The sequence below is a fragment of the Panthera tigris genome, chromosome D1, assembly GCF_018350195.1.
Source record: "Panthera tigris isolate Pti1 chromosome D1, P.tigris_Pti1_mat1.1, whole genome shotgun sequence".
Classification (NCBI taxonomy): Eukaryota; Metazoa; Chordata; class Mammalia; order Carnivora; family Felidae; genus Panthera; species Panthera tigris.
The window spans coordinates 9,456,005-9,471,918 of record NC_056669.1 but is presented as its reverse complement, the minus strand read 5'-3'; the positions used below and the strand labels follow the sequence as shown (position 1 = coordinate 9,471,918).

Below are 15,914 nucleotides of genomic sequence, written 5' to 3'. Positions count from 1 at the left end.
GTAAGAAGACAGGGTAAGGGGCATTGTATTTGAGGAGAAAAGCAAAGGCTTGAATGCGAGGCTAGCATGTCACAGACACGGAAATGTGTGCAGGAAGTGTGCAGAGAGAAAGCTGAAGAGAAGCTGGTGGAGGGTGTGGGAACCAGCTTATAAAGGGTCCGGTAGCAGGCAGTGGTCGTGGAGAAGTTCCTTAGCTGTGCAGACATAGTGGTAGTAGTATTGTAGGAAATTTAAACTGGTGCTGAAAATGATGGGTCAGAAATGGACGATGGGTGAGGGCAAGGGCTCTTGTAACTGAACAGAGATCCAGCGGTGAGGGTCTGATGGGTTCTCCTTAGGGGAGGAGTGTCAGGAGGCCAGCAGGTGATTTTTTTTTTTTCAAACTCTATTTGGCTTTGTGTTAGAGCCTGCCAAGGGTTGATCCTCACCGTGGGAGTGTTGAGGGCTGCTGGCCACCTGTCCCAGTTGTACCAGTTCCCAGGGCTCTTTCTCTCTTTTCTTCTTTATCACCAACTTCCCCACTGATGCTTGGGTATAAAGAGGGGGCTGGCCCTTCTCCCTCATGCTGTACTTTCACAAAGCAAAAACCCCTACGTTCTTAAATGATTTGATAATATGTTGTATAGGTCCAATCCAGAAGCCCATAAAAATTTGTGAGGAAGGAATATTGACAGATGTATCCTTAAAAACATTTGCCACATGTCTACAAAGCCTAGATTACAGAGGAGGATTTGTCTCGCAAAGAAACAGCTCATCTGGGTTTGCGCAGTTTGTTTTCATTATCACCAGCCTCTGGCAAAGTAGGTACTATGTAATCGATCTAAAACGGAGAACATAAAAGGGTTAAATGATTTGCTTAAGGCCTTCAAATGTATAGAGTTAAAAGGAACACTAAAAGTCTTGTTGAGGTTCTTTCTTGGGGGAGAGGATTTACCAGGAGAACATTAATTTATGCATTTTTATAATAGTGCTTGTAAATACTGAACACAGATTTTGATGTTCATTGACTTATTGGTATAGCAACTTAATTTCTTTCTAATAAAGTGTCATAGAAAAATTCTGGAAGACTGTATATGAAACTCAGTATGGGAAATAGAACAAGGGGAATGGGTAAGCAGGAGAGGTCATGGACTTCTATTATTTACTTTATACCCTCTATTCTGTTTGAAAATTTACCATGCATCCTTTTGTAATTAAAACACCTAGTTAATAAAAGTTTAAAAATAGAATTCAGGTCCTTTCTTTATTGCAAATCTCAAAATTAAAAAAACAACAACTGTGATTCCAAGTGTCTTACATTTCAGGTGTATGAACTATTTTACGTCCTTGGGAGAGCTAACACAGTTATACAATTCCAACCTTCTGACAATTTCTTGAAATTCTACTGTTAAAACTCTCCTGCTTGGCACAAAACTATGTCCAGGCTGTCTCTGTGGGAAAGTGATTTCTGTTGCCTAAGTTACAAAAGCAAACACTTTTTTTTTTTTTTTTTTTTTTTTTTTTTTTTTTTACCCCCGGTGTGCCTTTGGAATGCTATTTGTATTTATTTAGCTAAGTAATAACAACGGCAGCCACTGGGATGCTCGTTGATAAATGGTCCCGCACACCATGGCCAGAACAGAATCTGCAGAACTTTAGCCCTTCCAGACGGACTTGCCATGGCGGTTTCACTGCAAACCTGATTATTTTGGCAAGCTGCGTGAAAGAATTCACCACCAGGAAATATTTTAGATTTCGTGATAGTTAAACAACAACAACAACAACAACAACAACCTCAGAACCAATAGAGCAGCTGAAAAAATAAGTTGCTTGCAAAAGGTCTGCCTTTATTATTATTATTTTTTAAGAAATTCTGTAATTGTGAAGGAGCAGGTGGTTGGGTGGAGAACATCCAGAGCCCTGGAAATGTGGTTCAGTTCTATAAACAAGTCAGGATAGTGGGCTAATTAAAGTCAGACAATGGGCTATTTTGAAAAGCATAGATCAAGCATTCATTCAAATGAGTGCCAAGGACATAATATGTACCTCTTGTATTCAAACATTGGCATTTTGAGTTTAGAAGGCATTGCCTACTCAGAAAAAAAATTTTTTTCTTTTTTAATTCTTTCTGGGCTCACGAAGGGGGTTGGTTGGCAATGTTAACAAGCAATATGCAAAGCGCTGAGCTGTAAGAGGGAGCAAAAGGTTAGGGGCAAGACACTCCCAGGGTGGACCCTGATCACCTCGAAAACATTACAAATAAATGGAACATTACAAATAAATGGATCCGTCTGCTGGCAATTCAGAAAAAAAGTAGCAAGGGCAAGTGAAATGTACTTATTAAAGAAAAATTATAGTTTTCCTAAAAGATTTAGTAATCACCACAAAGAGAGCAAGTATTTCTAAAAAATAAGAAAAATAAAACACTAGCAAAGCAGAAAGACACACACTGGGTCATCCGATGGCCATCTGCTGTGCGCAGGCAACTGGGGAAATCTTACTGAAGTGAAGTCACACTGTAGGATGAGAGGTGACATAATTAGGAGAGTTTATTTTGAGAGAGAGAGAGCATGGGAGGGACAGGGAGAGAGAGAGAGAGAGAGAGAGAGAGAGAAAGAGAGAGAGAGAGAATGAATATCCCAGGCAGGCTCTGCATTAGTACAGAGCCTAACACGGGGCTTGAACTATCAAACTGTGAGATCATGACCTGAGCCGAAGTTGGATGCTTAACTGACTGAGCCACCCAGGTGCTCCAAAAATAATTTTTATAGTAAGTTTTAAGAAAGCAGGGAAGAGAGTATGGGTATTTCTTGCACTTTGTATGCCTTCAGAGCTTGGGACCACTGTCCAAATCGTACCCTTCTTCTAACCATGGATTCAATTTAACATACACATGCTCTGTTCTTAGATTTGACAAGACAGGGCTGCAATGGCTGTGATTTCTTCCTTGAAGAAGGAGGGTGTGGCCAACTCCCTAAATTTAAAGCATGGATAATCAGTTCGTAGTCTTATTTACAGCTGCTTCTTTCTTCCTTTGGCGTCTTCATTGTTGTAGCACCACCGTTAGAATACCATAGTGAAGTAGCCCAAGATATAAATTGTCCAAGTTCTAGTAGGTTTGGGGAGGTATTTCTGGATTAAAATTAGATTTTGATATCAGTCAAGGCTTCTGTCTGTCTTTAGCATGGAATACTAAAAATTGGCTTAGTGTCTAGGAAATGAGACCATTGGTGGTCCCCTCTCTTCATCTTTTCCCATACTTTCATGAGAAGTTGACAGCATAAGGATATTACTCTCCCTTTTCCTTAGTGGCTATTATATTTGTTAGGAATATGCATAGGAGCCTTTAGTGTGTAAAACTATGGGAGAATGCATGGAAACTGGGAGAGCATCTAAACGGTGGGTCACCAGAGACAGCAGGCCAACTGAGCTGGTAAGCTCTGCTTTTCCCTAGGTTCATGGATCTCTTTCAGCCCTCAAGAGAGACCCAACAGGGTCTCTGCCTTCTCACGTGGTGGAGTGGCATTCTACATCCATTCCCAGGACCAAGCCAGGGGATACCAGCTTCTCAGGCAGCTAGATAATACTAAAGAAACTGCACTTCATTGTAAGTCATAGCAGGAGAGTAAGCGATAGGGAAGAAGAAAGGTCAGGGAGAAATGGGTTGGGTGAGGAAGGACCTAGGGATCTCCAGGAGGGCAGCAAAGGGTTCTGCAAAGGTCAGATGGTATGCTGTGACTCCGGTTCAGGAAATGTTTTCCTCTTTTTATAGAGAGGGCCAGGTGCCATGGTGAGCCCAAGAGACCAGAGGTGCAGGAGTGGTGGGGAATGACAGGGAATATTCTGGAAGCAAGTTCTAGGACAGAGCTAGAGATAGGTTCTAGAAGGAAATTAAGAACTTTTTGTGTCTAGTTCTTTCTAGGATCTCTGGGTGTCACAGGAAAGGAGAGTGCTGCTTCTGGTTCAGGCTGGGTGTGGCATCATCTAAACAACCTACAGAAGCACTGCAGGGATGGGCGGGTTGAGAGGGAGCAAAGGTCATGACCAAGACCCAACATCACATATGGAATCTGAAGCAGAAGCCCTGAGGCAAAGTGATTATTCCAAAGCTAGTCCTTCCTTGGACCGGAAATGTAAATTAAAAAGGCAACAGGAAGCAATCCAACAAACCTGGGTCACATCTAAGCTCCATCACTTGCTACCTGATATTTACTCTTCTCATCTGAAAAATAGATGTGAGTGCCATCCTCTCAAGGCCACTGGGCTTCTTGTTGATAAATGACATATATTTTATTATCAATGACATGTATTTTATTTAAAAAAAAAATTTTAAGGTTTATTCACTTTTGAAAGAGAGAGACAGAGCACAAGTGGGGGAGAGAGAGAGGGAGACACAGAATCTGAAGCAGGCTCCAGGCTTCAAGTTGTCAGCACAGAGTCCAACACGGGACTTGATCTCACAGACCATGATCATGACCTGAGCCAAAGTCGGACGCTTAACCGACTGAGCCACCCAGGCGCCCCAATGACATATATTTTAAAGTATATAAGTGAAAATATTTATAAGTCTATCAGTAAATGACAATGATTATTATTAAAAATTCTCATCTGCCCCAGAGAGAACTGAGGTGACAGAAGGAGATCCGGGCTTTGAAGTCACCTCAACTGTCTCACCCATACTGATCTTTGACTAGATATTAAAGTTAGGGTCAGAACATTTGCACTGTGCATAATTGGTCTTGTGCTTTCTGTGATTTTTCTGTTCCCTCTTCCCTTGAAAACTCAACTTGCAAAGCTCTACCTGAACCAGAGGAAAGGAGGTATATCTTTCTCAGAACAAAGAGGGGTTCAGCTTGGCTTTGGAAGTTGGGGAGAGGGTTGTCAGTGGGTGGGACATGTTCTGAGGTCAGGAAAAGCTATCAAGTCAAATTGAATACTGAAATGGGAAGAATCTAACCCTCCCCTTCTACTCACAAGGACACTGAGGCCCAGAGAGAAGGAAGGAATCGCCCAGGACCACTGAGAGCCAGAAGGAGGGGTTGAAACAGACTGAGGAAGGAACTTTTCTGTTTTGATGTAAAAGAGATGTCTTAGATGTGTTTTCCAAAGCTTCAGAGAAACCAAAGAGATCTTGAGATGCTATAATAAACAGTTGCCAATTGCATATATATATTTTTTAACACTTCACAAGAAATCCAAATGCAAATCACAGATATGGACATCCCAGTGTTTATACTCGGTGGTAACTGAAGTGTGCATGTGATTGGTACTGCAAAACAGCAGCTGGATATATAACTAAACAAAACTCTAACTAGCAGTCCTGATCGAAAGGCAGACAGTTATGATGGATGGAGCTAGGCAACACACATCTGGCTCACAGTTCGAGGTTCGCCATCTCTCCATAAAGATCAAACACTTCCAATTACCCTATGCCATAAATGCACTATCTGGCACCCACTTACCTGCTGTTACTCCAAATTTGTCATCGATATGTACTATTGTCAGGCTTCTTCCTGTGTTTACAATGTTTTCCTTCCAGAAATAATTAGGACATATTGTGAACCAAGACACCCAGCTGACAATATGGCCTTATCCTACGTGTTCGGGGCATGGACATTTTATCAGCTCATTTAAATGTAAGGATTTAGGAAAATACACAAAACAAAAGCAATTGTAAGTAGTTATGATGTGGAAAGCAAACATTCGAGGTTGATGTGAAAGAATCATGACAAGTGGAAACAGTTAACTTTTGGTTTGTATATGTATAATACATAGAATTCAAAATATAATCCAAATCCATTTCCCACTTGGGATTTATCTCCTTAACACTTTCTTTAGTTCAGGCCTTCCAAAACACCTCAGAAGTCTTCATGTATTTTCCCTCACATTTACGTAGAATATTAATTTAAAATAACTTTCATATCTATTTCCTTGTTGGTCCTCACTATAGCATTTTTTGAGGAGTGAGCAAGAGAGTGATTAGGATGTCCATAAACCAATAAAATAGACTGAACAGCAGACCCTGATCCCAGGCTGTTCATAATCTCTTCCAAACTGCCTTGTAAGCCCCCATTCTGCGGCACAATTTTTACTGCAAACTGATCTCTGCTTCCTACTTAGTAAGTTGAAATTTTCCCCCTCATGCCAGCTGTTATGTACTCAAGGCTTTTAAATGAATCTTTATGATAGCTTAAGAAAAACTTGATTAGAAAGCTCAATAGCCTGCAAATTGTTCATTGGATTTCAAAGCAAAATGAAAAATTGTGGCTATGAGCCTCACTGCATCTTCTTGTTAAATCCTTTTTCTCCTGTACTATAAATAACTGAGAGTTAACTAAGTTTTGTGATGTTATTAAAATTTTTCAATGATTTGCTTTTATGAAACTCAAGTGAAATAGTGTAATTGAAAAAACATGCAAGAAAAACCTACATCAAAAGTCTCATTATTTATATTTTTTGGTACTAGATGTGGGTGAATGGCTCACAGTTTAAATATTCTGCTAGAAAATGTAGGAGTGTGGTAAAGGATGACCCAGAAAGATTTGAGGAAGAAAGAGAAAAACCATTATTTAAAAACAGATGTCCACAGTAATAGTGTGAAACCACAGGATCATGGCTAAGATGTAGAGAAATGGTTTTAGGTCCAGTCTTTGGTGAAAATCTCTTTGGTGAAAGGGATTTCTTTCTCTTTGATTCCTACTGCAAAGATGTGAAAAACATTAAAACATTTCACGGTATCAAAAACAGATGTTCTGGAAGGAAATTGCGGTAACGATGGACTAACACAGCCTGTGTAAACTTATCAAAGTGTTGTCGCAAAGAAAAGAGCACCAATTTGGGCATCAGATGGATACTTCCTAAAGGATACTTATCCAGAGGGAAGTAGCTTTCATCATATATGTGCATTAGCTTCCTAGGTCTGCGGTAACAAATGACCATAACCTGGGTGGCTTAAAGAGTCAGAAATGTCTATCAGTTCTGGAGGTCAGAAGCCCAAATCAACGTGTTGCTAGGTCTGTGCTCCCTGTAGGACCCTAGGGGAGAATCCATTCTTTGCCTCTTCCAGCTTTTGGTGGCCACCCACGTTCCTTGGCTTATGGCTGCATGACTCCAGCCTCTGCCTCCTGACCCCACTGCCTCTTGCTCTTTTGTGTGTCTTCTCCTCTGTGCGTGTGTCTCTCTCAAACCCTCTCTTAGAAGGATGCATGGGATTGCATTCAGAGTGATGCAAGACAAAATCTACTTGGATAATCTGAGTAAGTGCCTCCTCTTAAGATCCTTAACTTAATCACATGTTTTGCCACATAAGGTAACATTCATAGGTTCCAGCGTTTTGATGTGGGATTATTGGGAGGGTCCACTTTTTGGCCAGCACACTCTATGGTAAAACCGCATGGTAGGGTCTCCAACCTCCTCAAGTTAGCCTCTGATTGGTTATTACCCATGCTGTCAGTAGCCAAGTTTGAACATGGTCTTGTTAGGATGGCCTCCCTAACCAAACATATTCAAGATATTCAACCCATAGCTGCGTAGTGTATTGGCGTGAAAAAGAGAAGGTAGGCTCAGGATCATCCATCCAGTTAGAACCCCAAGTGCCCACCAGCAATGTGATTCTCCATGATTCCTGCTGAACAGGTTAGCATTTGCAATGAGGACAGTAATAGGACCTCTAAGGAATACGGTGTCTTTCTTGAGATACGCAGATATTCTAGAATAGTGGTTGACAGATGAACAGTCAAATCAATTCATGGAGGTAACTTAAGCCCAAATAACCATATTTTGGGAATATAGACATTTAATTACCCCAATTTAAGAGGTCATTGGAGTGGAGGATACGAGTAATACACTAGTGTTGAGACCCAGGTAAAAATATATGCAAACCTGTAGACAAGGCTAAGTTCATGCAGCCTATGCACTTGGTGCCTGAGAGTAACTACCAGAGTTAGGGCGGGTTTGCACCTTTCTTGTCCTAGAAATTCTTTCTCGATGATATATTTTCCTATATTTTGATTTTCCTTGTCTGAATATGCTATGGTCTGAATGTTTATGTCCTTCCAAAATCCATATGTTGAAATCCTAATGCCCAGAGTGATGGTATTAACAAGCGGGAGGTGAGTAGGTCATGAGTGTGGAGCCCTCACGAAGGGGATCAGAGCCCTTATAAAAGAGCCCCCAGAGAGTTCCTTAGACCCTTCCTTTACATGAGGGCATAATCAGAAGTCAGCAGTCTGCAACCCCGAAGAGGGTCCTACCATAATCTAGCCATGCTGGCACCAAAAACTTGGACTCCCAGCCTCCAGAAGTCTGAGAGATAAAATCTTGCTGTTGATAAGCCACCCAGGCTGTGGTGTTTGTTACAATAGCCCAACTGGACTAAGACAGCATGAATCAGGGACTGTTCTACCTCAGATCCCAGTGATCTGTCCCTTTTAAATGTTGAATCAGGAGCCAGAAGACCTGCCATTTGCTAACTATGAAGCCTGAGAACAATCACTTCCCATCTCTTCTTCTCTTCCCTGTTTCCATCTGTTCAATGGGAAACCATGTGAATATCAATCTCACAGAGTTCGTGTGTCTGTCCGATGAGACGACATACGAAGAGGTGCCCTGTAAACTGGATTGTAGTCTTCCTAGCATGTGGCTATGCTCCTGGTCTTTCGTCTTTAGTCTGATGCTTGGGTATAGGGTCTTATATATATATTTTAAATAAATTATATTTATTTTGAGAGAGAGCACACCTGAGTGGGGGTGGGGGGAGGGGCAGAGAAAGAGGAGAGAGAGAATCCCAAGTAGGCTTCATGTTGTCAGCACAGAGCATGAGGGGGCTAGAACTCACGAACCGAGACATCATGACCTGAGCTGAAATCAAGAGTCAGACGCTTAACGGACTGAGCCACCCAGGTGCCCCTAGTCTTATATTTTTTAAATGGATACACAGATTTTCTTCTCTACCAGGGTTTTTGGTGTTTAATGACATAGACCATGTATTATGTGTTTCTTGTATCCACTTTCACTATCACACTTTCAGTGTCACGGGGCCAACAGCAATAGCTCAACAAATTGTAATCTGGGTGGAGATAAGAACCTTGGCTGTGTGAGCGAACCCCTGCTCTGTACTCTATGGTAAAGTTCTCAACCTCTGGCGAGCAAAGGAATCGGCCAAGGGGCAGGTTGAAAAATGACCATTCCTTGGCTCCTGTCCAATATCTCCACATTTGTATACATGGGACGGGACAAGGAACCTGCAGTTTAAAATGAAATCAAACAATATGTTTATTATGAATCATGTTTATATTGTTATAGCACTGAGAGAGTAAAAACATCAAAAATTAAAGAAAACATACTATTTGATAGTCACAGATCTTGAGCAAAAATTGTTAGGTAGTTTTAAAAAGAAGAATATATTTATATATACCATTTGGAAATACTATGATTTCTTGGGGTTTTTTTCTTCTTCTGTAATTCTGTCTGGGATAGTGCCTTATCTTTGTATGTATGTCTTGATGATAATGATGATGCCAAGGAGTGAGTTATAGCCTCACGCACACTGGGCAGATACAGTATCTGTTCCTTGACTGTGTTTTGACATCACTGTGATTCCTGTCTTCCCAATGCCTACAACGTCCATTAGGTTTCACAATTCTGACTGTAGCTGTGGCCAAGCCATCCACATTACTTCCACAAAGCTGTGGTTCATTAGAAGAGACTCTGAATTCTCTCTCTCTCTCTCTTCCTTTCTTGATATGAAATTGGCATGGATATTTGTAACACACACCCCAGATGACTCTGAGCAGCCACTAAGAAACACTGTACTAGGAATAGACAAGGAGCCAATGATTTTGATTTTCTTTTTGTCAGCTAAGCTCCGTTTGTTGCACCAGAAGAGAGGATGTGGTTTAAAATAAAAGAAGACAGAAGATGTGCAGTGAAAGCTCTTGGATGGGAGGAAATAGGATCTGGAGTTGGTTCATTTGAAACATGTCCCAGAAATTTGATCCCAGAGCAGCGTTGGATGCAGTGCCCATATCCTGAGCAGCCACAATGGAAGAACCGGTACCCATTGTGTACCAGCCCCTGTGCTGGGCGCTGTACGTCGTTACCACATTTGCTCTCATGTCCTGCATCCAGCAATGCACGACAGATGCCTGACATTCATGTTGTTACATTTTGCCAATAGACTAAGTGATTATAAACCCATCTTGCTAGCTAATTGCTATTTCCACTCTAGGAGCATTTTTGGAGATCTGGGTGCAACTACTTAAACATTTTAAGTGCAGGGTAGAGCTATTTATGAAGACACGGATGGCAGATAGAGAGGTTTCAGACTTAAGACATCTCCAACTCAGATATTTCCATCTGATTTTGCTATAGGGAGGGTTTTTCTAAGTTGTCTCTATCAGATTTAGAATAACGTGTCGATGAAGATTGGCATTGTCCCCACCAGCTAAGCCTTCATTAATTCACGATTGGGAGAAATGAAAAAGTCAGGACATATCATCCATTCTTTGCCATGAGCTGAGACAGCCAGCCAGTAAGTTCACAGAGCTCTCCAGGTTTTTGCCCATGGGTTGACATTTGTACCCCAATATATATTTTTTAACGTTTATTTTTGAGAGACAGAGAAAGACAGAGCAGGAGCAGGAGAGGGGCAGAGAGAGAGGGAGCCATAGAATCTGAAGCAGGCTCCAGGCACTGAGCTGCCAGCACAGAACCCGACGTGGGGATTGAACCCACGAACTGTGAGATCATGACCCGAGCTGAAGTTAGATGCTTAACCAAATGAGGTACCAAATAATGTTAATAATGGTAATTATATAGTGTGTGCTAAGTAAATGAGGGCTTTGCCATTGAGAATATGAGACTCAAGAGGAAAGAGCGGAGATAACTAGCTTTCAAAGAGGACTGAGGCCCCCAAAGACTTCAGAATGAACTAAATCGAGACTTACATTAAATCTTGAGTTACTTGTCTGCCTGGATCGTTTTTCCGCCAGTAAGTCTTTGACCGTGTGCTTCACTCTCACGCCTTGATACACGCGTTTGCTGTAGTCTCCTGTGACTTAAGCAAATGGAATAGTAACAATCAAATGTGGATAGAGTAATAGGTTAACCTCCCCAGGGACGCATTCAAGGCCTGACAATTGTGACTGTTTGCTCACTGCGATGATAGACTTCTTGAATTTGCAGTGGCTCCAAAAGAGGACGTTTAGTCTTCCTTCCTTGATAGAAACTCATCCAAGTTCTGTGTAGGCAGAAAAAGCTCCCCCCTATTCCATCTTCTACGCAACAGCTCCTCAAAGTGTCCTCTTTTTTGTACTCTGACTTGTCAAGATTTATTCCGGGAAGGCTTATAATTTATGCTTTAATCGCAAGACAGGAATCAGATGCAACTTATTACCTGATGCAAAAGTTAGATTTGCATGCTTCAGTTTATGGAGTGACAGTATTCTTGCCGTATTGTATTTCTACCTGATGTGGGTGAGCAGGTCACCTGGACTGTTTTCAGATTGGGTTCCTGAGAAGAAAATCATGTGTTCCTGTTTACTGCACTAAATTAAGCAGTTTTTATTTTTGAAAATACAGTCTTTCGACACGGGGAGTTGCTGCTTTGAAACTAGGTCAAGGATAAGGGAAGAGTCATTCATTCATTCAACAAATATTTATTAAGAACTTACTACAAGCACCCACTGAACATATTACAGTGCTCAGTAATTTACCTGCATTATTTCACTTGAGCCATTTTAAAAAGGAAGGACCTGAAGTCTGGGGCTCAGTTATCTGCCAAGGTCTCATAGCTGCTAATAAGCCATAAGAGCTGGGATCCAGACGTGGGTCAGATTCTAACCCTAACAACTGGAAAAATTAGCTGTTTTTTACCATGAAGAAATTACAGAGAGATAACAGACTATAGAGAAAAATGTGTCCCCCAAGGTTCTGAAATTGACAACTCTGTTTCTGGGGATAGTGAGCTCCTTGTTAGCGAGGACGGTCAAGCAAAAGTAGAAGAACCTTTTGTTTAGTCAGTTGGAGAAAGCATTCAAGCAATACATCGTAGTTAAACTGCAGGAATTTTAAGATATTTTGTAAGTCTGAAATCACTGTTCCATTGTAGGTTGGATAGTTTCAATTCATTTTAATCGAGCTGTTGCTGGTGTATTAGCAATGCCACCTGGATTCGGTATCAGTGCACTAGGCTGGATGTACCCACGTGTACGCACATGTATACACATATCACCAAAAATATTCTCTAATCTGCTTAAACTGGTAGTCTAGGATATATTTGACTTATGAGTCAAATACCATCACAAGGAGAATAAAAGGAAGGAAGAAAGGAAAAAATAACACAACCCAAACCAAAAGCAGAGCGACCCATGGGATGGAAGAGGTTGCTGGCCCAAAAAGCAGTGCCTACGTGATCACATGTTACTCTAGTCACTGCACCGGGACAATCGTAACCTCTCAGGCCCATTTTCTTTGTCTGTAAAATCTCTCTTCAGTGTTCTATAAGACAGGCATATGAAAATATGCCAAACTATTAAGTGTTATACAAAATGCCTATACAAAATTAAGAGGAAAAAAAAAATCTAGGTTCCAAGGCAATGTATCATTTAGTTTAAATGAAGCCACCACACAAATGATTTCAGCAAAATAAAGTTATTTCAGCAAAATAAATAAAATGATTTCAGCAAAATAAAGTTATTTGAATGGTCCTTTCGGTATAATTTTAACAGGGTCTAATTTTGGCCTATATATCTTTTACTTAGAGAGGCTTGAAGTACTTTCAAATCAGCCTCGAATTAAAAACTTGATGACTTTACGTTTGTTCCAAAGGAAACTAAACTCTGATTCTAGAGTGTATGCTTCGCTTTTGGAAAAGCCTAAGGCTACATTTACTCATCAATGATGCATTGAAGTATTTCCTGTGTGTCAGGCATCCCGTCAGAGCTGGGGATGCAAAAGAATTTGCTATCTAGTGGGAGGAGAGAGGAGCTTAAAAAATAATTTTAATGCAAATGTGCTAAGGGCAACAGCAGCATCACGCCTAGGATATTCAGAAAAACACAGATGTGTCAATTCCTTATGAGGGCGGGGAGGGACTAGGAGGGCAGGGGACAGCACAGGCTGGAGGGATGCTGCGTAGTGATAGGAAGGTGGGCAAGAATATTCCAGACATTGAGGACCACAGGGGCAAAATCCTGGAGGCAGGAACAGAGCAAGGTGTGTGAGGGAGTGAGGGAGGGAGGCCAGAAGAGAAAAGAAACAGCCTCAGTCATGAAGCTTCTGGTGGGCAAAGGAGTTTGGACTTCATCCTGCCGGCAAAGAATCAATGGAGGCTTTTAAGCGAGGAGCCAATACGGTCAGATTTGCATTTTAGACAGGCTTTTCTGGCAGCTGTGTGGAGGGTAGATTTAAGAATCACAAAGCCACAGGGAGATCAGTCACGAGGTTCTAGAAGAATTCAGGCAAGAGATAATGGGGTCTGAGTAGTAGATAGGAGGGCAAGGAGCAGACACTTGAAAATTATTTCGGTGTGGGAGAGAAAGAAGAGGGAAGATTCGAGGGTGATTCTCGAGTTTTCCCCATGGGATTGATCTGGGTACATAAGTTCTGGAGCCATCATGACGCTGGTGGTAAAGAAATCAGGAAAGAGGACGGAATTGCTGGTGGGAGGGGGGAGTGCTTGAAAGGTAGAGTCACATGACGGCACACAGAGAAACGATACCATCCCGCACACCAGCATAAGCAGACCAGGCTGCTCCCATGGCCTGAGAGGATCAATATCTTGGAAACTCCTATCATCCTCATTCCTGACATACTGGTTGGGGAGCTCTGGACTAAATGGTTCCAGACAGAAGCCTGGGAGCATCCACATGTGAAGTGTGGTCAGAGGAGGAAGAGAGACATGAAGAAGAATATAATTGAGGACATAGTTGGAGAGGAACCAGGAAAAGCCAGGGGAAGGAGGCATCACAGAATTCAGGGGAAGAGACTTCAGGAAAGAAGGAAAAAGTAGGAAGGGTGGCAGAACGGTCCAGAAAGATAAGGAAAGCAGGGCACTCACTGCTTTCAATTCAGTCAACCTTAGAAGAGAAACTCTGGAAGCCTAGCTAGAAGCCAGATAATAATGTCAAGGGCCAAGACAGGGATGGAGATTTCTTCTTGAAGCTTGAATGAGAAAGGAAAGGAGGAGCTGGATGATAATTGCAGAGAAGTACAGGGTCAGGGAGAGGTTTGCATATATATAAATATACAGTATATACATGTATATATATGTATACATATACACTATATATGTAGATATATATACAAGCAGAAGAGGGGCAGAGAGAGAGAGAGAGGGAGACCCAGAATCTGAGGCAGGCTCCAGGCTCTGAGCTGTCAACATGGAGCCCAATGTGAGGCTTGAACTCACAAACCGTGAGATCGTGACCTGAGCTGAAGTCCGATGCTTAACCGACTGAGCCGCCCAGGCACCCTGCTTACATTTTTATATCTATATATTTATGGGTAGCAGAGATTTGAGGATATTTGAGTAGGTCAGAGGAAGGGACTAAAGATTTAGGAAAAAGGGAGAAAATGAGGGAATGGGGTTGAAGAGGAAGCAGGAAATTGGGGGCAAGGGCATGAGTTGGCTCTCAACCCCCGAGACTAGGGTAAGGAAAGGCCAGAGAGGGGTGGAGGCCAGGTGTGTGGTCAGTGGCCGAGACAGCTCTAGCGTGCAGGGGAGCAGCCTGGAGCAGGAGAGTGACTAGGGCACCAACAGTGAGAACAAGGCAGTGGGCAAAGCCAGACAGACAGGTCAAAGTGAGAATGCACCCCAGTGATCCTCAAAGTGTGACCCCCGGACCAGCAGCACCAGCATCGCTAGGAACTTGCTAGACGTGCAGATTCTCACGCCCTTACTCCAGATGTACTGAGTCAGAAACTTTAGGGCTGCGGCTCAGCAATTCATGTTTTAATAAGCCTCCCAGGTGATTTTGATGTTTTCTGAAGTTTGAGAATCACAGGTATACATAACAGTAAGGACTTTATAGTGCTCCTGTTCGGGTGGGGGCCAACCGTAGGTATTTGTGTATTCCTGGCGGGGCCGAAAGAGGAACGTCTGGTGATTACCAGTGGGAGTGGACACAGGTCTGAGAGAGAGGAGGGGGTGGGGCTGAAGGGGTCCAGCCTGGATCCCCTGTGGGTCTGCAGACAGAATTGGCTTCACTCTTCCCTGAAGGGCTTTTTAATTGGTGATTTCAATCTGACTCACCAATTTGTGCTTTATGTGTATGCCAAAAAGCCTAGAAGGAATACACCTATTTTAAATAAGCTTAACAAATAACCACACGGTAATTAATAGAGGGAGAAAGTTCGTGAGATGGCAAATAAACACATGAGAACTTCTGAAGGTTTGTCGTAAGCAGTCAGTCTTACACACCAGTTGGCATGGACTTAGTGCAAAGCAGGGGCGAAATGCCACAGGGGATGCAAAAGAAGTTTAGAACATGTAGCAGATGTCCTCAAAGAGATCTCAGTTTGGTGAGAGAGGTGAGGTGTTCACATGTGAAAGAGTAGGGGAGGGGCAGAACACACATTGGGTGGTCGGTGACAGTTTTGGGGGAAGGGACGTGATTCAGGTGGACGTGATTGCATGTGGATGAGTTAGGGGCAGGGAGAAAGGTCTCGCGGGCGTCAGGCACGGCATGAAGGAACACAGAGGTGGGCAGGAACAAGGCAGGTGCGGAAAGGGTAGGGAACTGGAGTAATGGGGGTTAATGCCACCTCCACATAGATGAATTTCAAATGGACATCATCCTTTAGCCCAGACCCATCCGGCCCGGACTTTAGACTTGGATGTCCACGTTCACACAGCTGTCTGCTGGACGTCGGGAACCCCACGCATCCAAACCTGAACTCCATCCCCGCCCCTCCGCATTTGCTTTGTCTGGAGA

At 42.5% G+C, this 15,914-nt stretch overlaps 1 protein-coding gene across 1 annotated transcript in view; it reads right to left on the bottom strand.

Annotated features, from left to right (window-relative positions):
* The window catches only part of CD1H11orf53 (chromosome D1 C11orf53 homolog), a 29,353-nt gene extending 15,614 nt beyond the window's left edge, over nucleotides 1-13,739 (bottom strand). Inside the window, exons 1-2 of the mRNA XM_042958911.1 lie at nucleotides 13,700-13,739; nucleotides 10,926-11,035 (exon numbers count right to left, since the gene is read on the bottom strand). Coding sequence (XP_042814845.1) covers nucleotides 10,926-11,035; nucleotides 13,700-13,739 — 150 coding nt within the window. The remainder of the gene's footprint in view (nucleotides 1-10,925; nucleotides 11,036-13,699) is intronic.
* Nucleotides 13,740-15,914: the final 2,175 nt, after the last annotated feature.